The sequence below is a fragment of the Toxotes jaculatrix genome, chromosome 21 (genome assembly GCF_017976425.1).
Source record: "Toxotes jaculatrix isolate fToxJac2 chromosome 21, fToxJac2.pri, whole genome shotgun sequence".
NCBI lineage: Eukaryota > Metazoa > Chordata > Actinopteri > Toxotidae > Toxotes > Toxotes jaculatrix.
In genome coordinates, this window is record NC_054414.1 from 13441182 (window position 1) to 13467220 (window position 26039).

General features: G+C 36.6%; 1 protein-coding gene across 7 annotated transcripts in view; it reads right to left on the reverse strand.

Annotated features, from left to right (window-relative positions):
• Positions 1–26039, reverse strand: part of LOC121201435 (calcium-activated potassium channel subunit alpha-1-like) — a 105145-nt gene that overhangs the window by 30206 nt on the left and 48900 nt on the right. For 3 of the 7 annotated variants that reach the window (XM_041067263.1, XM_041067266.1, XM_041067264.1), the window contains exons 19-24: positions 17851–17944; positions 13056–13179; positions 12466–12690; positions 11462–11654; positions 10408–10521; positions 8976–9106 (exon numbers count right to left, since the gene is read on the reverse strand). In XM_041067263.1, the coding sequence (XP_040923197.1) occupies positions 8976–9106; positions 10408–10521; positions 11462–11654; positions 12466–12690; positions 13056–13179; positions 17851–17944 (881 nt within the window). Of the gene's footprint in view, positions 1–8975; positions 9107–10087; positions 10181–10407; positions 10522–11461; positions 11655–12465; positions 12691–13055; positions 13180–17850; positions 17945–21258; positions 21292–26039 lie in introns of all 7 variants that reach the window. The other 4 variants (XM_041067260.1, XM_041067265.1, XM_041067261.1 and 1 more) reach the window with 3 other exon arrangements.

The window sequence follows — 26039 nt, forward strand, 5'->3', positions numbered from 1 at the left end:
TCGAAAAATTTTTTGACTTTTTTTGCCCAAAAAAAGCCATACTATACTATGACGTTTTTTATGACTTTTGGAGGTCGAAAAAATGTTTGACTTTTTTGCCCGAAAAAAAGGCCTTACTATACTATGACGTTTTTTATGACTTTTTGAGGTCGAAAAATTTTGGGACTTTTTTTGTCCAATTTTGACGCCTTACTATACTATGACATTTTTTATGACTTTTGGAGGTCGAAAAAATTTTTGACTTTTTTTGTCCGATTTTGACGCCTTACTATACTATGACGTTTTTTATGACATTTTGAGGTCGAAAAATTTTTTGACTTTTTTTGCCCGAAAAAAACGCCATACTATACTATGACGTTTTTTATGACATTTTGAGGTCGAAAAAATTTTTGACTTTTTTTGTCCGATTTTGACGCCTTACTATACTATGACGTTTTTTATGACTTTTTGAGGTCGAAAAAATTTTTGACTTTTTTTGCCCGAAAAAAAACGCCTTACTATACTATGACGTTTTTTATGACATTTTGAAGACGAAAATTTTTTTGACTTTTTTTGCCCGAAAAAAACGCCATACTATACTATGACGTTTTTTTATGACATTTTGAGGTCGAAAAAATTTTTGACTTTTTTTGTCCGATTTTGACGCCTTACTATACTATGATGTTTTTTATGACATTTTGAGGTCGAAAAAATTTTTGACTTTTTTTGTCCGATTTTGATGCCTTACTATACTATGACGTTTTTTATGACATTTTGAGGTCGAAAAATTTTTTGACTTTTTTTGCCCAAAAAAAACACCATACTATACTATGACGTTTTTTATGACTTTTTGAGGTCGAAAAAAATTTTGACTTTTTTTTGTCCGATTTTGACGTCTTACTATACTGACGTTTTTTATGACATTTTGAGGTCGAAAATTTTTTGACTTTTTTTGCCCGAAAAAAACGCCATACTATACTATGACGTTTTTTATGACATTTTGAGGTCGAAAAATTTTGTGACTTTTTTTGCCCGAAAAAAACGCCATACTATACTATGACGTTTTTTATGACATTTTGAGGTCGAAAAATTTTTGACTTTTTTTGCCCAAAAAAAACTCCATACTATACTATGACGTTTTTTATGACTTTTGGAGATCGAAAAATTTTTTGACTTTTTTTGCCCGAAAAAAAAACGCCTTACTATACTATGACGTTTTTATGACATTTTGAAGACGAAATTTTTTTTGACTTTTTTTGCCCGAAAAAAACGCCATACTATACTATGACGTTTTTTATGACATTTTGAGGTCAAATTTGTTTGACTTTTTTTGCCCGAAAAAAACGCCATACTATACTATGGCGTTTTTTATGACTTTTGGAGGTCGAAAAAAATTTTTGACTTTTTTTGTCCGATTTTGAAGCCTTACTATACTATGACGTTTTTTATGACATTTTGAGGTCGAAAAATTTTGTGACTTTTTTTGCCCAAAAAAAACGCCATACTATACTATGACGTTTTTTATGACTTTTGGAGGTCAAAAAAAAATTTGACTTTTTTTGTCCGATTTTGATGCCTTACTATACTATGACGTTTTTTATGACATTTTGAGGTCGAAAATTTTTTTGACTTTTTTTGCCCAAAAAAAACGCCATACTATACTATGACGTTTTTTATGACTTTTGGAGGTCGAAAAAATGTTTGACTTTTTTGCCCGAAAAAAACGCCTTACTATACTATGACGTTTTTTATGACTTTTTGAGGTCGAAAAATTTTGTGACTTTTTTTGTCCGATTTTGACGCCTTACTATACTATGACATTTTTTATGACTTTTGGAGGTCGAAAAAATTTTTGACTTTTTTTGTCCGATTTTGACGCCTTACTATACTATGACGTTTTTTATGACATTTTGAGGTCGAAAAATTTTTTGACTTTTTTTGCCCGAAAAAAACGCCATACTATACTATGACGTTTTTTATGACATTTTGAGGTTGAAAAATTTTTTGACTTTTTTTGCCCGAAAAAAACGCCATACTATACTATGACGTTTTTTATGACATTTTGAGGTCGAAAAAATTTTTGACTTTTTTTGTCCGATTTTGACGCCTTACTATACTATGACGTTTTTTATGACATTTTGAGGTCGAAAAAATTTTTGACTTTTTTTGCCCGAAAAAAACGCCATACTATACTATGACGTTTTTTATGACTTTTTGAGGTCGAAAAATTTTTTGACTTTTTTTGTCCGATTTTGATGCCTTACTATACTATGACGTTTTTTATGACATTTTGAGGTCGAAAAATTTTGTGACTTTTTTTGCCCGAAAAAAACGCCATACTATACTATGACGTTTTTTATGACATTTTGAGGTCGAAAATTTTTTTGACTTTTTTTGCCCGAAAAAAACGCCATACTATACTATGACGTTTTTTATGACTTTTGGAGGTCGAAAAAATTTTTGACTTTTTTTGCCCGAAAAAAACGCCTTACTATACTATGACGTTTTTTATGACTTTTGGAGGTCAAAAAAAATTTTGACTTTTTTTGTCCGATTTTGACGCCTTACTATACTGTGACGTTTTTTATGACATTTTGAGTTCGAAAAATTTTTTGACTTTTTTTGCCCAAAAAAAACGCCATACTATACTATGACGTTTTTTATGACATTTTGAGGTCGAAAAATTTTGTGACTTTTTTTGCCCAAAAAAAACGCCATACTATACTATGACGTTTTTTATGACTTTTGGAGGTCAAAAAAAAATTTGACTTTTTTTGTCCGATTTTGATGCCTTACTATACTATGACGTTTTTTATGACATTTTGAGGTCGAAAAATTTTTTGACTTTTTTTGCCCGAAAAAAACGCCATACTATACTATGACGTTTTTTATGACTTTTGGAGGTCGGAAAAATATTTGACTTTTTTGCCCGAAAAAAACGCCTTACTATACTATGACGTTTTTTATGACTTTTTGAGGTCGAAAAATTTTGGGACTTTTTTTGTCCAATTTTGACGCCTTACTATACTATGACATTTTTTATGACTTTTGGAGGTCGAAAAAATTTTTGACTTTTTTTGTCCGATTTTGACGCCTTACTATACTATGACGTTTTTTATGACATTTTGAGGTCGAAAAATTTTTTGACTTTTTTTGCCCGAAAAAAACGCCATACTATACTATGACGTTTTTTATGACATTTTGAGGTCGAAAAAATTTTTGACTTTTTTTGTCCGATTTTGACGCCTTACTATACTATGACGTTTTTTATGACATTTTGAGGTCGAAAAAATTTTTGACTTTTTTTGCCCGAAAAAAACGCCATACTATACTATGACGTTTTTTATGACTTTTTGAGGTCGAAAAATTTTTTGACTTTTTTTGTCCGATTTTGATGCCTTACTATACTGACGTTTTTTATGACATTTTGAGGTCGAAAAATTTTGTGACTTTTTTTGCCCGAAAAAAACGCCATACTATACTATGACGTTTTTTATGACATTTTGAGGTCGAAAAATTTTGTGACTTTTTTTGCCCGAAAAAAACGCCATACTATACTATGACGTTTTTTATGACTTTTGGAGGTCGAAAAAATTTTTGACTTTTTTTGCCCGAAAAAAACGCCTTACTATACTATGACGTTTTTTATGACTTTTGGAGGTCAAAAAAAATTTTGACGTTTTTTGTCCGATTTTGACGCCTTACTATACTGTGACGTTTTTTATGACATTTTGAGGTCGAAAAATTTTTTGACTTTTTTTGCCCAAAAAAGACGCCATACTATACTATGACGTTTTTTATGACATTTTGAGGTCGAAAAATTTTGTGACTTTTTTTGCCCGAAAAAAACGCCATACTATACTATGACGTTTTTTATGACATTTTGAGGTCGAAAAATTTTTGACTTTTTTTGCCCAAAAAAAACTCCATACTATACTATGACGTTTTTTATGACTTTTGGAGATCGAAAAATTTTTTGACTTTTTTTGCCCGAAAAAAAAACGCCTTACTATACTATGACGTTTTTATGACATTTTGAAGACGAAATTTTTTTTGACTTTTTTTGCCCGAAAAAAACGCCATACTATACTATGACGTTTTTTATGACATTTTGAGGTCAAATTTGTTTGACTTTTTTTGCCCGAAAAAAACGCCATACTATACTATGACGTTTTTTATGACATTTTGAGGTCGAAAAATTTTGTGACTTTTTTTTCCCAAAAAAAACGCCATACTATACTATGACGTTTTTTATGACATTTTGAGGTCGAAAAATTTTTTGACTTTTTTTGCCCGAAAAAAACGCCATACTATACTATGACGTTTTTTATGACATTTTGAGGTCGAAAAATTTTTTGACTTTTTTTGCCCGAAAAAAACGCCATACTATACTATGACGTTTTTTATGACATTTTGAGGTCGAAAAAATTTTTGACTTTTTTTGCCCGAAAAAAACGCCATACTATACTATGACGTTTTTTTATGACTTTTTGAGGTCGAAAAAAATTTTGACTTTTTTTGTCCGATTTTCACGCCTTACTATACTATGACGTTTTTTATGACATTTTGAGGTCGAAAAAATTTTTGACTTTTTTTGCCCGAAAAAAACGCCTTACTATACTATGACGTTTTTTATGACATTTTGAGGTCGAAAAATTTTTTGACTTTTTTTTTGCCCGAAAAAAACGCCATACTATACTATGACGTTTTTTATGACATTTTGAGGTCGAAAAAATTTTTGACTTTTTTTGTCCGATTTTTACGCCTTACTATGACGTTTTTTTATGACTTTTGGAGGTCAAAAAAAAATTTGACTTTTTTTGTCCGATTTTGAGGCCTTACTATACTATGACGTTTTTTATGACATTTTGAGGTCGAAAAATTTTTTGACTTTTTTTGCCCAAAAAAAAACGCCATACTATACTATGACGTTTTTTATGACTTTTGGAGGTCGAAAAAATGTTTGACTTTTTTGCCCGAAAAAAACGCCTTACTATACTATGACGTTTTTTATGACATTTTGAAGACGAAAATTTTTTTGACTTTTTTTGCCCGAAAAAAAACGCCATACTATACTATGACGTTTTTTATGACTTTTTGAGGTCGAAAAATTTTGTGACTTTTTTTGTCCGATTTTGACGCCTTACTATACTATGACGTTTTTTATGACTTTTGGAGGTCGAAAAATTTTTTGACTTTTTTTGTCCGATTTTGACGCCTTACTATACTATGACGTTTTTTATGACATTTTGAGGTCGAAAAATTTTTTGACTTTTTTTGCCCAAAAAAAACGCCATACTATACTATGACGTTTTTTATGACATTTTGAGGTCGAAAAATTTTGTGACTTTTTTTGCCCGAAAAAAACGCCATACTATACTATGACGTTTTTTATGACATTTTGAGGTCGAAAATTTTTTTGACTTTTTTTGCCCGAAAAAAACGCCATACTATACTATGACGTTTTTTATGACATTTTGAGGTCGGAAAATTTTTTGACTTTTTTTGCCCGAAAAAAACGGCATACTATACTATGACGTTTTTTATGACATTTTGAGGTCGAAAAATTTTGTGACTTTTTTTGCCCGAAAAAAACGCCATACTATACTATGACGTTTTTTATGACATTTTGAGGTCGAAAAAATTTTTGACTTTTTTTGTCCAAAAAAAACGCCATACTATACTATGACGTTTTTTATGACATTTTGAGGTCGAAAAAATTTTTGACTTTTTTTGTCCGATTTTGACGCCTTACTATACTATGACGTTTTTTATGACATTTTGAGGTCGAAAAAATTTTTGACTTTTTTTGCCCGAAAAAAACGCCATACTATACTATGACGTTTTTTATGACATTTTGAGGTCGAAAAAATTTTTGACTTTTTTTGCCCGAAAAAAACGCCTTACTATACTATGACGTTTTTTATGACATTTTGAGGTCGAAAAATTTTTTGACTTTTTTTTTGCCCGAAAAAAACGCCATACTATACTATGACGTTTTTTATGACATTTTGAGGTCGAAAAAATTTTTGACTTTTTTTGACCGATTTTTCCGCCTTACTATGACGTTTTTTTATGACTTTTGGAGGTCAAAAAAAATTTTGACTTTTTTTGTCCGATTTTGATGCCTTACTATACTATGACGTTTTTTATGACATTTTGAGGTCGAAAAATTTTTTGACTTTTTTTGCCCAAAAAAAACGCCATACTATACTATGACGTTTTTTATGACTTTTGGAGGTCGAAAAAATGTTTGACTTTTTTGCCCGAAAAAAACGCCTTACTATACTATGACGTTTTTTATGACATTTTGAAGACGAAAATTTTTTTGACTTTTTTTGCCCGAAAAAAAAACGCCATACTATACTATGACGTTTTTTATGACTTTTTGAGGTCGAAAAATTTTGTGACTTTTTTTGTCCGATTTTGACGCCTTACTATACTATGACATTTTTTATGACTTTTGGAGGTCGAAAAAATTTTTGACTTTTTTTGCCCGAAAAAAACGGCATACTATACTATGACGTTTTTTATGACATTTTGAGGTCGAAAAAATTTTTGACTTTTTTTGTCCGATTTTGACGCCTTACTATACTATGACGTTTTTTATGACATTTTGAAGACGAAAATTTTTTTGACTTTTTTTTCCCGAAAAAAACGGCATACTATACTATGACGTTTTTTTATGACATTTTGAGGTCGAAAAAATTTTTGACTTTTTTTGTCCGATTTTGACGCCTTACTATACTATGACGTTTTTTATGACTTTTGGAGGCCAAAAAATTTTTTGACTTTTTTTGTCCGATTTTGATGCCTTACTATACTATGACGTTTTTTATGACATTTTGAGGTCGAAAAAATTTTTGACTTTTTTTGTCCGATTTTGACGCCTTACTATACTATGACGTTTTTTATGACTTTTGGAGGCCAAAAAATTTTTTGACTTTTTTTGTCCGATTTTGATGCCTTACTATACTATGACGTTTTTTATGACATTTTGAGGTCGAAAAATTTTTGACTTTTTTTGCCCGAAAAAAACGCCATACTATACTATGACGTTTTTTATGACATTTTGAAGACGAAAATTTTTTTGACTTTTTTTGCCCGAAAAAACGCCTTACTATACTATGACGTTTTTTATGACATTTTGAGGTCAAAAAAAATTTTGACTTTTTTTGTCCGATTTTGATGCCTTACTATACTATGACGTTTTTTATGACATTTTGAGGTCGAAAAATTTTTTGACTTTTTTTGTCCGATTTTGACGTCTTACTATACTATGACGTTTTTTATGACATTTTGAGGTCGAAAAATTTTTTGACTTTTTTTGTCCGATTTTGACGTCTTACTATACTATGACGTTTTTTATGACATTTTGAGGTCGAAAAATTTTTTGACTTTTTTTGCCCGAAAAAAACGCCATACTATACTATGACGTTTTTAATGACCTTTTGAGATCGAAAATTTTTTTGACTTTTTTTGCCCGAAAAAAACGCCATACTATACTATGACGTTTTTTATGACATTTTGAGGTCGAAATATTTTTTGACTTTTTTTGCCCGAAAAAAACGCCATACTATACTATGACGTTTTTTATGACTTTTGGAGATCGAAAAATTTTTTGACTTTTTTTGCCCGAAAAAAAAACGCCTTACTATACTATGACGTTTTTATGACATTTTGAAGACGAAATTTTTTTTGACTTTTTTTGCCCGAAAAAAACGCCATACTATACTATGACGTTTTTTATGACATTTTGAGGTCAAATTTGTTTGACTTTTTTTGCCCGCAAAAAACGCCATACTATACTATGGCGTTTTTTATGACTTTTGGAGGTCGAAAAAAATTTTGACTTTTTTTGCCCGAAAAAAACGCCTTACTATACTATGATGTTTTTTATGACTTTTGGAGGTCGAAAAAATTTTTGAATTTTTTTGCCCGAAAAAAACGCCATACTATACTATGACGTTTTTTATGACTTTTTGAGGTCGAAAAAAATGTTGACATTTTTTGTCCAATTTTGATGCCTTACTATACTATGACGTTTTTTATGACTTTTGGAGGTCAAAAAAAATTTAGACTTTTTTTGTCCGAAAAAAACGCCTTACTATACTATGACGTTTTTTATGACATTTTAAGGCCGAAAATTTTTTTGACTTTTTTTGTCCGATTTTGACGCCTTACTATACTATGACGTTTTTTTATGACTTTTGGAGGTCAAAAAAATTTTTGACTTTTTTTGGCCGATTTTGACGCCTTACTATACTATGACGTTTTTTATGACATTTTGAGGTCAAAAAAAATTTTGACTTTTTTTGACCGATTTTGACGCCTTACTATTCTATGACGTTTTTTATGACAAAAAAAGTCAAAAAAATTTTTTGACTTTTTTTGGCCGATTTTGACGCCTTACTATACTATGACGTTTTTTATGACATTTTGAGGTCAAAAAAAATTCTGACTTTTTTTGGCCGATTTTGACGCCTTACTATACTATGACCTTTTTTATTACATTTTGTGGCCATACTAAAGTATGACTTTTTTTTAACAAGGGCAAATGTCTTTTCTCTGCACTGCAGTGTCTTTTCTCCCCCTGCTTTCACAGCACAGTGACAACTCCCTTGACTGCTGACAGCACTATTGACTAAGATGATGGATGAGGGCTGTCCATTAGGTAGCATTACCTTTGTCTACACAGGAGCGCACTTGAAGGCAGCTTTGTTCTAACCTCACTAAAACTGAAAGGCAGACAAATGAAGCCATCATACCTAGTACAAGTTCCAGTCTTGTCATTTATTGTGTTAACAGGAGCAGAGTGCGCCTAAATTTTTTGGGGGGCCCAAAGGTATTGTGCTATACGCCCTGATATCAAAACACAAGATATCTTGGCATATTTCAGATCGCTAACAGATACAATATGTGGCTGCACAAAAACCTCTATCATTATCACTTTATATCTACTGAACTGTCTGTAAGTTAAATTGATTCTGACTTACAGCACTCATTAAGGAATCCAGCACACTGACTGCGAAGGCTGTCCCACAGGCAAAAGGCTGAGTGAGGTATAACTCCGTGTCTGGGTCATCATCATCATCTTGGTCCAGAAACTGAACATTTGAGTCATTCACTATGGGAATAAAACATACATTTCATTAGTTATTTAAATTCTGCTTGTTTGTTTTCTCCACACTAAACCCAGATCTCATGGATTTATTTGTGGTTTGAAAAAGCATGGATCGTGTGCTTAAGCATACATCAGGCAAATACTTGATTGATGTGAAGAGGAGGACACAAAAGTACAGTGGTTGTGCACAGCAGTGAGTAGCTGCAGATATGGACTGTATTAGGAATCGGTGTTTGGCAAATTCTCCTTAATATATTAGTTCTGAATTTGGACAAAATTGTAGTTTCTTTCAATTGAGTGAAATAAAACCATGTCTGGTATTTGTATTTGGCCTTATGGCCAACTTGCCTCCACCACATTCCATATCCAGGCCATTCATGCACAATCATGACAACATGCATATTGTCGAAGCTCCTGGCCTTGATTCAAAGTCCTCCTAAGGTCAATATCAGTAACACCAATATGCCATTGTTTGTCTTGTAAATTCAAGACAGAACTTCCAATTACTTGTAGTTGCATGTCAAAACAAATGAAAGTATCTCATTGCCCCAGAACCTTCTTTGAAGATGTCTTTGAGCACAAAAACACATGCAGTAGCTGGAAGAAAGTAATGATGTAAAATTTAGTTGGAGAACTGCTACTTCTGTGAGGACAGAAATAAATGTCAGTCATATCGACAGGGCTGAGATGAAAGAAGGGCCAGAGAATGTGATCTGACAGAAGATGCTATGAAAACAGCCACAAGGACTTCTGAGGGATCAAAGGCCTTGTAATTCTTAGAAAAATAAGAAGGAAAAATTTTGCTTTGAGATAAGGGGCCAAAACAAGACAGGCAATTTCAACCAGAACCAAGGGTAAAATGTGCTCAAAGTGATGCTATGGGAATGGACTGAGCCTCTTGTGCAGCGAGAGAAATCAAAAGAAAGCTGATATGGAGGCAGCAGCAGTTACAACACTGCAGAACAGGACAGAGGCACTTCTTACCCAGCTCAGTTATCATTTGTATGCTGGTCCCACTGCTTTTATCCTGACTGAATGAAATCACAGGCAGTTTTTTGCCTGGCTTTGCTAATGGTGCTAGACAAGTGTTGAGGAAAAACAGTTACTGGAGAACGTCAACGGGGGACAAAGAAAAACATAAAAACTCAACTTTTAGTATGGTTAATCAAGCGTTGACAGGCTATAATTGCAGAAATTGTGTTTTCACATCTGTTTACAGCTACTTAACTGAAAAAACATGCAGTACAACAACAGCAGAGCTAGTTTATCAATCATATGACACAGATATACAGCATCAAGCATACCTAGTTCTGTTATGATGGGAATATTTGCTCCAGTTGTGACAGAAGTCTGCCTAACTAATCCATGGACTGGGCTGTTTTCAGGAGAAGATCTATCCATCCCTGGTGGTGTGAAGCCTAAATGGACACACACATAACATAAAGCACATGTTAATGCAATATTCAATACTTCATCAGAGGCTACAAACAGGCATATCAGCAGAACTAATACACTGGGACTATTTCATCCATTCCAAGCCACTGCTAAAGCATAAAGTTGCTGAGTGCGATGTTACCGTATTTTTGACAAGGGCCGATATTAGTCTATATATAATAGATGTGACATACTACTCAATTTGTTTGCCTTAGACTGTGTGTGCATGGAGATGGAAACCTTTTATACACACACACACACACACACACAAAGAAAAGCATGTACAGTATGGAGCCATGAAATAGAAAATAAGTGACGCAAGATTGAATTCAGATTGACTTGACATTCCTTGCTTTCCTCAGACTGACAAGTAAGCACATTAAATCAGTGATGCTGTATGTATTATACATAGGCCATGTGTTGACATCCATCACTTACTGCTGACTAAGGAAAAAATTTGAGGTCATACATGTATTAGAGGAATAATGAAATTGGCATTGGATTTTTTTTCTTTTTCTTCTCAGGTCAAAAGGTTTCTAAAAGCATTTCTCTCAGTGCCAAAGAATGACCATTACTAAAGGCCATCTCAAGCTGATTGCTTCAGTTGCTGGTTTGAAAGCTGTAATGTGCCCTATTAATAAATTATACACATTAAATATTATTTTTTTCCAAAGCAATCCCAGATATTGAAAAATAAAAATGCATGTGCCAGGTGAGGCTGTTGTGCAAGTGCTGTGCTTGTTGCCACCAATTAGGTTTGTGAAGAAAGCCGTTGTTACAGTAACCTGAGGAATAGTCAGTAGGGTTTACTGTCAAATGCAGTGACACCAGGTCAGCCAGGCAGCACCCAGTGAGGGATATTCTCTGTGCCAGGGCCCTGTCCCTTACAGGCAGTGCAGTGAACTATGATAGGGCACTCCTTACCTTGGGAATTAGCCTGCAAGACCCCAATGCTGTCGTCAAAAAGCATGGATTTGATGTTGAGTGACGCCAAGATGCATTCTTTGTCCTGCAGTGATGCATCGTCAATATTGTTCTGATTGGCTGACAGAATGACACACATGTCGCAGAGGTTGATGTTGACAGCCCTCAGATCTGCCCGACTCAACGGTGTGCCCTTTGAGAGGAAGTGAAGGAGAGAATTTGTTATCTCACCTATGTAGTTGCAGTTCTTATCTTTGAGACTTATTTCAGCCCCTTCTCCTACAAAATATATTTGTATACTACCAGTGATTTGCTTTGCCAGATATGTTCTGGAAGACATTTCACTGCTGCCTTTTTACTTCATTACTTCATTGGCAAAGTCCGGAGGTCTGACATTCTTACACTGATCAAAAGTCATATAAAGTTATACAGAGAACAAAGCACTGAACTTTTAAACCATAGATTATCGGTCTTCATAGGTTGCGTCCTGCATGTTTTTAGATTTAGACTATTGAACTGATTAAGTAAAGATTGTGGTTTTGATTAAATATTGAAATATTGATTAAATATTAAATATTGATTGAAATATTGTCCTGTCTAGTGCTGCAAGTCAGCACTGAAAAAAAAAATCTTAAATCACATCTGGATCCTACCAAGGCCAAAGCATCCCACAGGTGAGATGCTTTTAGTCTTACTGACTAAAACCATGTTCTTCCCCAGATCTTAACCAAGTGCTTTGAGTTGCTTAAACTTAACCATGAAAATGTTAGTCATGTCAGAGAAAATACACGAAATATGTTGACAATGAACATATTCAAGATACATTCAAGAGCAGTGAATAGTTTGCAGATACAATCAATTTAAATATTTCCTCATTATATTATGTTTCCTACAAAACATATTTCTTAATGCAGAAGAGTTGCATTTTAACAAAGTCTCATTTTGTCAAACCTGTTGCAGAACTATAGATAAATATTTGAAATTAGTGATTTTGCTTTACTCACTGGCAGAATAGAAACTTTTGGAAAGTTGTGCAGAGTCTCCCACTCTCGCTTCAGATACTCCAGGGAGCCAACAAACACGATGTGCTTCAGCTCATGGTAGTGAAAGTTGCTTGCTCTTAGGGGCATGACAAAGTTTCGGAGACCAATCAACGCCGATTTCACATCTCCAAAAATGCACACGACCACGTGACCACTCAGAACAGTCATGGCCGCCTCACTGCGAGTCTGAGAAGGAAAAGAAGAACAAGGGATAAAAACAAAGATGTTTATGACTGAAATGTTGCATGGACTGGCTTTTTAAACTAATGTTAATGTGCTCTTCTCTGTTGCTTGCTTGACCAGTAAAATATATCATGCAGTTTATGACTGCAGTGGACTATGAAAGTAATTTGAAAAATGGCATATGTATTAGTACAAGACATGTTCTATGTACTGGGCCCCCATATACCAAATGACAAGTCAAACACCTCATTAGAGTGTTTAAGTGCCCTGTCAACCTCTGATGGTGCTTTGTGACATGGCACATCTGTCACAGAGGAGAAGAGTGTCAGGGAAAAATGACGTGTGCAGCGTAAAAGAGAAGAACCCACCAAGATGACCTTCTCGATGTCTTTGGACGGGCACCAGTGAAACATCCCCGTGGAGTCGTATTTCTTTACATTCTCGTCCATGCTCTCAATCTGCTCGTTCCCGGGGATGAGGAGTGGGTCATGTCTAATCAAACAAAAGACAGGAGGGGGAAATGAAAGAACGTCACAAGACACTGTAAGTGTGGATTAAATTACCTAGTTCTTGGCATTTGATTAAAAAAGCTAAAATATAGAACGATAAACCTGAGAATACTGTTTGCAGGCAGACAAATTATAATATTAAGAGAAGCTTTTTTTATACAGTACCATTCAAGACAAAATTGTAGAGGTGATTTGTGTGCAAGATCACAAGTGACAACAATGAGGTGCAAAAATGAAGTTGGGATAAATACATTGAAAAAGATAAATACATTTTTAAATGTTAAAAACATTCATTAATAGGCCATCCAAATATTTACGGATCTCTATTTAAAAAAAAAAAAACAAAAAGCAGCTTTTTCTCCTTTTTCCTCTCTGTGCTCATTCCTGTCAGAGGCCATCTGCAGAAATGCCAACAACACTGTCATGTCATCAAGCAGAGTGACATCAGCAGCGGCAGCCAGGCGGAAGGAGATGGCAGCAACACACTGCGCTGACTGGCGTGAGCACAGAGATGCAATTACGCCCCCTTACTGCATACAGCTTCCGACGTTGTGTGCTGCACTGTAAAAGCTTTAACAGACCACACTTTAAATATTTCAGCAATTTGCCCAATCATATTTGCTTTCCAAAGTGAAGCGTATTAATTTTTAAACAGAGCATCAGAACTACATAAACTAATTTCACTGAGCGCAGTGGTGAGCTTCATCCAACCCAACACTGACCACTAAAGAGGTCTCCAGACATGAGTATCTGCGGTTGGATCATGCTTGTTCTGGTCAAGGTGATATGATTCCTTGACAGAGCTCCTATGGATATATTATAACTGTGTGCCCAAAAACATGATCTGACTTTCCAGCCCTCCTCAAAAATATAAAAAATATATTAATATTTGTTTAAATAAGTCCTTGGTCGCTTACAGGAATAAAACACACATATACTGCACAAAAACAAACACACACACACACACATTTACACTTTCAGGCAACTGGGGCTGAGCAATATAGCTACAATCTAAATCACAATATAAAATCACATTGATGTCTTATCTATGTAGTGAACTTTAATCTACTAGAATCATTAATTTAGACAACAGAATTTAGCAAAACGATAACAAAACACATTGTCAATACATGATAATATTCAGTTACTGCCTGATTTTAAGGTTTCCAACGTACCTAACCTGCATGTCATTTAACTGTTGGAAAACCAACACAGACAAATGGGAAACATAAAAGTCGGAACCACCACAACCAGCCAATGCGGTCGATGACGACCGGCCACAGTGGTAACTACAGAGCCGTGTGCTGCCCAGCACAATTCCCCTTGCACTAAATCAACATTGTCAGATTCAGATCGCAGTTGAAGATGTTATCTTCCGAAAACACAGACAGCAGCCTTCTGTCTCTGTCTAAAACCTTTTAAATACTTCAGGTCTTCTTCCCATAAGAAGAGCATCGCTTTAATCCGTGTGAGTACTTTAAAAGAATGCTACCTTAAGTAACACGTTAAGTATGCATGAAAGTGTCAGCTGAAACTACCATCCCTCAGGCTGCAAGAGACTGAAGCCAAAAAAGCCTGCCTTTGGGCTTACATACCCCTAGGCAAGACCTGGATGTCCTTTCAAGAATGGAAGTAGTTAGAGAAGGAAATGTCTTCTCTGCCACTTTCTACCTCTCAGACTCCAAACTGTCAAAGCAATTTTAATTTGAAAGGACACAGTTTGTGTAAATTACAGTCTGTGGTTGAAGGTATATATATATATATATATATATATATATATATATATATATATATATTTTTTTTTTTTTATGTACAAAACCTGAGAACACATGTACAGTGCAGTGGGATTAAATATCACCTAGTAAAGTCTAACACACTGAAACTCCATGTCTTTTCTCTTTATTACTACAACTAACTAAATTTTCATTATCGATTAGTTTGTAGATTATCTGTGCGATTAATCGGTTATACTACAATTATTCATCTATAAAATGTCAGAAAGTAGCAAAACTTGCCCATTACAATTTTCCAGACGTCAATAATGTCTTCAGATTTCATCTGACCAGCAGAACTAAACATATTCCATTTAGAATATTAAACACAATAAACCAGCCAACCAAACACATTTTATAAGCCTGATTAATTCCCTGTCAATAAACTAATCTATAAATGCAGCCTGCTTGTCCACGACAATCATCTTCCATAACTTCTGATTCTGTATCATCAGCCTCTGCTGGAGTCTGAAATTTTCCACTTCTAATAAGACTGAAAGCATTTAGTGGTTTTACACCTCGGCTAAATATTTCATCAGAAGTCGAATGTTTCACCACTCACTCAGTGGAGCCGCTGTCACTTCAGTTTGTCCTTGTGGAGATGACTGGTGAGGCAGAGCTCTGCCAGGATAGCTATCGCTCACTGTCAGCCTTGACGGCCTGTCACTATCCTGCACTGCCAATTGCCTCAGCAGTGCTGTAGCAGACATGACATGTATGTCACCGCACGGTCCGATGTGACCAAACTCCTTGTGACATCCCACAATTAGATGTGTCTTATGACCCATCAAGGAGCCTGTGGAAATGGTGTTAATTTCAGTGAGGTCGTCATTGCTAAGTTCCAGACAGGATGTGTTAGTTTGCTGATACATCTGGAAACAGAAACAGGACACAGTTCTGCTTCCACAGTCGATCGCTCTCCTCTTTTGCGAGGTTTGTTTCAATACACAGAGCAGAGGCGCCCTGGTGAGTGGCATTTCAGTAAGCACACTTCTAAACATTCAAAATGATCAGCACCATAATTCCACTACTTCAGTCGTAAGATGACACGTTTGACTAGACTTCACATGCCACGACCACAAAACATAAGGCCAGGTGTCTTCTAGAGGAGCGTAATGACAGCCGAGAGAGACATAAAGTCAACGCCAGACATGCATATTATGTAGATTTTCTATTTCAGCATCACTGCACTGGCTTACTGTAACGCAAGCAGCGAGGGCAGGCAAAGTCTTTGAAAATCCTTTCCTTCATGCAAACTGACAAAGGCTTGATCTTCAAAACCCACAGCCAATCTGTTGATCATTACTTATTTACAAAGGCCTTGAGGCCGCAGGTCCTGTAAAAACATATTTGATATAGTATACACCCAGATGTTTTTTTCTCCGCTTGTTGCAATGAAGTATCCCTTAGGCTACTGCAGCGAATCCCTCTCCAGTGTGTAGGCAGAAGACACGCTGGATGAAATAACACATCCACCTGTATTGTTCCATGTATTAGCATGGCAAGTAGATGGATTGATTTGGTGGATGGATATTTAGCTGATGGCTATAGCATTGGAAAAGCCTGGTTTTGATTCCCAAGAGTCTGGAAATCACCTGGAGCAATTCAACTTTGACACCACTTTGAACCAAATCAAACAAGGGCAAACGCCCACCTGAAAAAACAAAGGACATAGATCAAAGGAAAATATTATGCGTATAAACACTCCTCTTAGATATAATACAAAGTCATTTTTATAACTACTGTACATCGTTGGTCTGTGTTGTATCTCATAGTATCAAATTTGTGGATCTAATTTCTAAGTGCCAAATAAATACCAGCCAAATTAACAATGGGAAAATAAAGTCATCTGTCATCTTTTAATTTAATGTCATCTCTACAATTCCACTTTGTATACGACAGGCTACAGGACTTCCCTGTTGCCTGCCTTCTTTATAACATGGCACTTAATGACAATGACTATTACTATGATCATCCTTCTAATGGCCTCTTGTTGAATAACAGTGTTATCTCCAGTCTAAATCAATAAGCCCAGGTTTAATTTTACAGGACAAGATAAAAGCAAGGTAGCATTTGAATTCGCCTTTCATTGTGATGATACATATCATCTGTGGCCTTACGTGCTGAAAAGAACTCAGAGGGATCCGACAATAGATGAATAGCCTTGGGCTATCTATCCTTTAGAGCCTCTCTAACTGCCTGGCGCTGTCATTAGTGCCAGGCCTGTTTAAGAGCTGTAGTCTGTGGGTGTCACATGAAACCTTGTGGCGCAGAGCCCTTCTGCAAGTCTGACATGTTTTCCATGAAAACAGGGGCACAGATGTTTTCCATAATGTATACTGTAGATATTGACCAATATGGACTTTTGAGCCTCAATATTTGCGAGTTTTGAAAATCTGAAAAAAGACATAATATAGTATTTGTTTTTTTTTTAATATAAACACATAAAAAAAAACATCCATTTTCGAAAACAGACCTTAAATTTGCATTAGTCAATATTTTTATTTTAACAGTGGCTCAGCTGATTAGGCACAGTGTGAAAGGTCGAGCCCACAGTGAAGTATCACCTGTGTCAGTTACCCTCAACTTTTAGCATTTTTAGTGTCTTTGAACTCATTGTTTTGGTTTTATAGCTTGTAACTTCGGCTCGCTTTACTCTTATCAACCTGATTTCAAGCCACAGCAGGCAGCTTTTGCAGCTAACAAATTACTGTAGGTTACCTGCACAGTACCAAATGGCAGACAAAGTTAGTGGCTAGCTCGTGAACACAGTGAAGCATTTAGCTGCTGAAGTGTGTTGTGAATGTACATAAACAAAAAAAAATTAAATATACAGTTTATAAACTAAACACAAAGCAGGCATATGATCTGTGATATCCTACCTCATTATCTTGGGTGAGGAGTTCGGAGAGTTCCTCATGCCTCCATTACGTTGCTTTTTTTTGGGCGATAATGCCGACTGCTGGTCCTCTTCAACTGCAACAAAACGCAGCGGTATGAGGGAGGAAATTATCAGAGGACATGCAAACGCCACATGTCAATAACAGCAAAAGGACAACACAGCACAATCTGAGGTCAGTGAATTCAAAGAGATAATACGGTTACAGAGAGACAGAGTGGAAAGTGAGGTTGGGTGAACAAGATGGAGAGGACAGGACATTTTAACTTGTGTGCAACGCAAAACAGTCCAATGTTTGCATGACGATGACAGGATACATTAGCACATCATTTGCACTGTTGTGTATGAAGATGCAAACATGCAACTGTGCCATCATCGACCATCATGCCAATTACTAATATAGAAATATAGAAATTTTATGATTCAGATAATTTAGTACCACAGTTACCTCAAAGGGGGTTAGGATACTTTCAAATCCCTTGTTAGAACAAATTTCCTTAGACTTAGACTTGAATAGCTTTTCTGTTGGCCATGCTAATCACGCACAATCTCATTTAATTAAGGTAATAACCTTTAAATATCAAGCATCCAACAACATAAATAAGGCTCCTTTTGTGCCAGTACTGAATCCTGTCTGGATTGCTGGTCTTTCTTCATCTTGGGAGTGACGCCCTTGGCTCATATAATTAGGTTGGTCGTTGTGCCAGAGTGATTTATGTACAGCTGAGATGCCCCTTGGACATTGTCTTTATCACCACACAAAACTGCACTGAGCCCCTCATAGGGAACGAATTACAAGTTTTACCCTCGAGTAAAGTAATCAGGCAAATATTTTCACAAGCTAATATCAGAGTCGAGGAAAACAACTCTGCTCTGTGGCCGTCGCTGGTAAAATAAACACATGCAGAAAGGAAAGTGTTTTTGCTAATCACATTTTAACAGCCATTATTTAAAGTGTGAATAGCTTGGTGCAATCTTTAGATGACCGTCAAGCTGTCAACCTTTTTTTTTTCTTTGTTTTGTTTTGTTTTTTTGTTTTTAATTAAACAACAAAAATAAAAGAGCTCTCATTAAAATAAATTAATGGTCTCAAAGATCATGTTCCTCTGCAGATGAACGCAGGATTTCAAGCATTGCTAACATGTCTCAGAGTGACACCATAATGGAAAATGTTGAAGTACAGGGGGGCTTCTAGCGGAGAGGGAAGCTCCAATACACTGGCCCTTCACATCTTGCTCAGCCTGTTCAATATTTAATGTTTCACAGCTGACAGCTGCACACACTCGGTCATTAGTAAGGAATGCTACACATGCAACCACTTCAGCCTGGCAAGCACATGCTTTGGTTGTGCTGTTGTTGAGTACAGGCCTGCCAAACACGCCTGGAGGGGGGAGGGGTGTGGTTGCCCTTACACTGCCTGTGACTGAGAGTGGCATTATTGGAGTGACTGGGGTGGTATCTGTATTTCACCGGCAGGCTACGTGCCCGCTGGAGCTGCCTGGCCTCCTCTGCCACCCTTGGTTGCTGGCCCACCTGGCCCAGGTCCCTGGAGCCCATGAAGCTCAGTCTCAGAGCGGAGGGCTTGGTGGAGGGCAACAGGCTTCCCTTGCGGTTGTTTACCAATGGGACCGACACAGCAGCGACTCCGCTACGGGGCCCCCTACCGACCTCAGCTGAGTTGTGGTTCAGTTTGGCTGACTTGTATTGATAAGTTGATGACTGGATTAGGGGGCCATCGTTTGCTGCTAAATGAAGAGGAGTCAAAATCAGCAGCTGTACTATTCAAGTTATTGGGTTATTGCCTTTTTTTTTTTAAGGATCATTACACCCAAATCTGCAGCCCCTGGTGGCATCTAGCCATGTTGAGAGCTTTGGTTTTATGTGCTGAGGTTTTAAGACGGTCGTCTGACATTTCTGCCTCCATCCCACTATGATGGAGGTGAATTAAATTTCATTTGTGGTGCTCCCAATACTGAAACATTACACTCGAGAAACTCTGAAGAAATAGTCCCTGTGAAAACTGTTCAGAGATCATCTAGATTAACTAGGACATGTTGCTGTTAATTCTTTTTAAATCAGGTTTTTCTATGCTGTGAGCATCAACTGTATTAGGTGGAGGCAGAAATCTTAGCGACAGATATTTCAAAACATGAGTGCATAAAACTGAAACAATCTGCATGTCTAGATACCACAAGGGGGAAGTAAGAAAATTCTTGCTTTGTGATTTGGGTGAACTGACCCTTTAATTCTTCACGTTAATCACAAGACAGGATTTGATTTAAACTGACTTCAATAAGACCTGCAGTGTGTATGTTAATAAAACATCTTGTGACTTTTATCATAATTAAAGCACAATCACTGGTTTTGGGGGGTAATTCTTTCTGGCACAAGAATGCTAATAGCTGAATAATTGAAAAACCTCATTTTTATTAAACACCACTTAACCACTTGGTATGGCCACCAATGAAATGTTGGATTTGACATTTAATTTTATATTTATAATAAACATTAATTAATAAACATGCTTTCAGGTGTTCCAGCTATTGTTATGCCATAAGAACAAGGAGGTGACAATGTGAATTAACAACCACTAGCTGCTGTATGCGGTTTATGCCTGATGAGGGAGGAATGAATTCAGTATCCACTTGACTATTTGAAATATGAAAGCTTACAGCTCCACTGGTGTTATAATGGAGGTAAAACTGATAACATGATAAAAATAGACAAAAGGAGGCAGAAGAACATGGTCCCCTTACTCCAAAAAATGGCTGGGAGCTAAAACTGGAGAATAGAGATGATTATTTCAACAGTCAGCTGTCTAGCAGATTATCCTTCTTGCTGCAGACCTCCACTGTTCATCTGCCCCATGTCAAACATGCACAGCGCTTCTCCAGGACAACACCATTGTGGCACATTTGCTGCTTATCACAGATCCTGTTAAAGTGGATGGCCCAAAAGGTTCACACTCCTCTAATGGCTGGACGAGAACTAAGAAAATATTAGACTCACTTTTAAGTGTTACAACTGTCTGTTCATTAAAAGTAAATCCCTGTTATAAATCTTACATATATTTTCTTTTATATACACATTTTTACTTTAAACGTTTTAGTGTTTAGTGTACATTGATTTAATTCATCCACTCTCACAGTGAAGCAGTAGCACCATCTACTGCCGAGCTATAACTGACACCCAGCACAAACCACACAGAAACAATTTCCTAATGCTTTGCATATAAAATATAATGATGGAGGATGATAGACTGGACAGAGCGATGAGCAGCAAACAGTGAAATACAGCAGGTTAGAGATAGTTCAAGTGATGATAACTGAGAATGGACAAGTGGAGGGGTTAGAAACAAATTACAGAAGAGAGAATGGAAATCAAAACTTACTTGATTTGATATATCCATTATAGCTATTTTTAGCTGAGAAAAATGCAAAGACAGATGAGAGGTTACAGGGAAGAACAGGTTGCAATGAACGCAAATTATAAATGACATCTGGGAATTGAAGGCTGAGATATTTCTCTATAAGGCACTTTAAAAAAACATAGAGCTGTGCCCTGAAGACAACATGGACAAAGCAATGAGAAATAAAACACAGGTCAGTTAGGAATATGATTTTCAGTAATGTGGTCAGTAAGCTTAAACAGTGGATCATTGTCAGTGTTTGTAGATGGTCATCTGCTGAGTAAGAAGAGTCACATTTGAGGCGTTTAAGTAAACACTGATGTAGTGTTTTGTAAGGCAAAATATGTCTGGATTCCTAAGTTAAAACTAAATTTGGTAAAAATTTAAGTTAAGTTAGTTTTCTACATCAAAGTTTAGGAATAACTTTACAACAAATTATTATTTTCATCAGTGATAAATCTGTTGGTTATTTTCTTAATTCATTAATTGTTTGGTTTATAAAATGTCAGAAACCAATGAAAAATGCTTGTTACAGTTTCCTAAATCCTAAGTTGGTGTCTTTAAATAGCTTGTTTGTCAATCATCTGTTAAAAACCCCAAAAGGATTTATTTAGTATTAAAAGACAAATAAATACAGCAAATTGTCACAACTGAGAAGGCAGAGCAAGGGAATGTTTGATCTTTTTGCTTTAAAAATGACTTTAAAACAATAAATTATCAAACTGATGAATGCATTAATGTTACATATCACTGCTGGTTTAGCAGGATGACTCTATTTCGGCATAAAGCTGGTCCTCACTACAGCCCACACTGAAATATAGACATTAAAATGCGGTTTAACCATAAAAATTTAAACCAAATTTAGCCTGGTTTTAACCTGGATGTTTTGATATAAAAATCACCAGTGCTCACTCAGTGGTTCTTCCATTAACATTTAGTCAGGAGTGATGCATTTAACAAGACTTATAATTTATGACAATACTGTATGTGTTCTTGTTCTTGAGTGTATAGTATTGTGTCTATTTTTTCTCTTCTTTCCCAAAAGCTGTTTCCCACTCCTCTGCACTGCCTGACACAACCTGCACGGAAGTTTGTGTGAGTCACTTTTTGGAGCCGTGAGTCCCACACATGCTCATTAGTACCTTATTTCAACCCCTTCCTTACAATAAAGGTCATGCATTGAGCTTAAGGCAGGACAGTGACAGCAATGTTCAAACAGGGACCTTGCTGGTCCTGGCATCTGTCGCCTGCAATCGGAGGGCGCGAACAGAGTCACCGGACTAACAGGCTAGCATCTGTCCCACAACGCAAGAGGAGGAGAGGGGTGGGGGCACTCGGCTGCCTGGTGGTTAGGAACTGTCAGGCTGAGTTTCATGACAACCGGTAGCACTCCAAAAATGAAAATGCAAACATAATTTCCATGTCAGGCCGTATAAGGCCTCGCTCTGCGCATCTCCTGCACTGTGTCGACAGCAACTCCGGAGCTCTGCTCGAGCTTAGCTAGTCGGGCGATGCTCGCAGCACACAACCCTGGAAGACATGTTGAGGGGTGGAAACGCCCAGAGATGTTCAACTATACACAGCATGGTCTTTGATCAAGAGACATTTGCTAAAACTGTATGACAGACTACAATGTTTCCAGCAAATTGTATTAACACTCTGCAAACTCAGACACATTCTTCATGCCTTCTGCAATAAATCAGTACAACTTAACATGCCCTCTGGGGAATCACACTTGAATTAAGAATTCATATGCAGCCCAATTCAGTTCAGCACAATTCAGTCAATTCCAATACAATCCAGCACTGCTTTATTGTCTATTCCTCTTGCAATCCAATCCGATCCAGCTATGTTCCACTGTATTCTGTTAATCTTATTGCACAATTCAATCCATATCATAAGACTAAAAACTCGCAAAGCAAGAAACTGCAACCCAGAGCTTCTCCGGTGGCAATGAGCAGGACACTGGCATGTGTGCTGAATATGTTTTGGAGATTTTACCCCCAGTGTTTGTTCAAGCTTTTGATCTTAATTGAATAAAAATAATACATTAACCTCAATACGCAAAGCTATCCCCTCAGGTGCTTTTTTTTTTTTTTTTTAATTAATTGTCAGTGGCGTTTACACATACAAATAAATCAAATCCTATCCTGTTCACCCATTTCTGGAGGGTATGGTAGTGAAACATTTTGATTACATGGATGTTATTTGGGTTATTCTTGAAAAGATGAAGTTACCCTCACCAGTGACATCATTATAGCATTTATACACTAATCTGAGGAAATGCGTGAAAATTCTCCACCAGGATTCCCGAGTTTGAGTGTCCATCAAGAGATTTGTGGTGGGGCTACGCAGCTGTGCATTTTTTTTTTATGGCTTCAGCTTTAATTGTTAATAAATATGTTGGTGAGGTCACTGGAGGGGGAAGCACATCATTTTCAGGGGATTATTAGTTTTCACACTCTGCAAAAACTTTGCATTAGTGATTGTTGACCCAATTTAAACTACAGGTCAGTTTGAATTCACATTCTCTGACAAAGCACCAGCAAAACAGTAAACCAGCATGCTTCACAACAGCTACAAATCACCTCCAAAAGTAAGAACACGAGGGGAACAGCACCATCTGACTGAAAATCATAAAGCTACAACACTAAAGCAACATCTATATCCATGACAGTGACGACACAGCTGCTAGGGCTAGACAGCACACAAGCTAAAGACACACTGCACAGTTAACACAGTGCATGTTACAAACACTGAAGAGCACATGTCATGGCGACAACTTACAGGCACGTAAAGTGGCTGAGCAATCATTAACAGAGACAGCAGAGAGTGGGATGTCGCGTTGAGGGGAGTCCGTGTTACAACGCACATTAACCGGCATGCAAGAGCAGTCTCGCTCTGAGCGGTCGCAATCAAAACAACATGCCAGTCTCATTTTCTTGTAGGCGGGCGTCTTGGCTACAGTCATGGGTTCAGACGAGAGGAGAGGAAGAGCAGGTTAATGTTGAGGGTCGTTCTGGAGGAAGAGTAGACAAAGGCAAGACAGGGCACAGAGGAAGGCTGCTGCTGGGATGCACAACACTTTGTCTTGACAGCGTGCAAATCTTAGATTGAATTTTGGGGGGAAATAACATGAGGGCCTAAGGTCATGTGGTTTTGGAGGTACAAATATGGCATGAGTGGGGGGGCATACATTTCTTCACTCGCAAAAGAACAATAATTTGAACATGAATAATGGGCATCATTTGGGCATGTGTTATATTTCATACCATGACTCTTATTTGTCCTGGTTCCTTGTTCTGGGTATTGAAACTCAATAAAAGGTCAAAGTAAATGTGACAGAGTCTCACATAAAACAGTTTTCTGGGCTTCTAGATAAATTGGTAAGTGGTTCCAGAAAGGACAAAAACAAAAACAAGTGAAAACACTTGTGCGAAACTGTATAAAGTCCATAAATTCATTTGACAACCTCAAGTAACACATCCTGCACAACTTTGCTATTTGTTCCAAAACATCCTTGATATCAGATGTGCTGAGAGAAACTGTGCAGTCGAGTCAGTGAATTATATCATTTTGAGCTACGAGTAACATGATTTATTCCTTTTATCAAAACAGTTATAATGAAAAATGTTCCTCATCTCTCATCCTGGTGACTTTCCAGCTGTGCTCCTCTTGCAGGGATGATGTGTTTGTCAAGAGACTGTGGGGACACCTGGCGGTGATCTGGAGAATTACTAACTCAAGCAGGCATGAACCAAACTTTGAGGATGCTGCCATAAATCATTTTTAGCATTTTCCAAATAAAAGAATAAATGGGTTCAGTAGGTCATGTTAATCCTTTTGTCTCTCTGGGTCCAAAATTTCCCAAAACTGTCACTGCTGCTCATTTTTGTTGAACGTTTTCTTCAATTTGAAAGCACCGTGCACGTGACAACGGGGAGGGATCCAGGCAGCATCAACCATCGTACATGCAACATTTACAGTACAGTCAAACATTTGCTTCAATCAAGGGTAGCAGGCTGTGCTTTCAGCGGGGAAATGAATCCACGTTACTCACAATATATCACTATAAAGTGAATTTTTAAGAAAAGTGTGCCAAGTTCCCAAGCAGCAGGAAAAGAATACACATGTTAAGATTCAGTGTTAGCTGTAACGGTTAAGACAAGTCAAACTGTAGGAAACTGGAGTGAAAGAACAACAAAGTGGCACATGATGTTTTTAACGTTTAGAAACACATGATCCATCCGGGTACCTGTGGTGTTAACAGTCTCTGTGAATGCCTGTTAACATCACAAAATTATCAATGAACTGTAACAGCACATATAGCTATTATACAAAAGAAAACAGAGCAAACAACCACACAAGCAAACAGACAAAGTGCACATTTAGACTGAATTCACAGTTAACCTGCTTGATTTCTCACTTTTCTGTGTATAATAAATGGGAATTACATGGAAAAGAGAATGTGCTATAAACCCTATCCACTATTCACTAATTACTGTCCATTAGATGTAGTGGAATAAAGAAATAAAGAATCAGTTCACCCAAATCCAAAAAAAACAAAACAAAACTATTTGCATGAATAGATAAAATTGTTAAGCTGTGTTTTGTTATTTGGGCGAACTGACCCTTTAATAAGGGCAGGTATTCATGTCATACAGAGGCTGAAACATGTGGTTTCATGAGGGAAACTTAAACTGCACCTGTTTGTTTTGGCTGCGAAAATAAATCCAGTGACCTGTCTTCACGCACAAGTTACA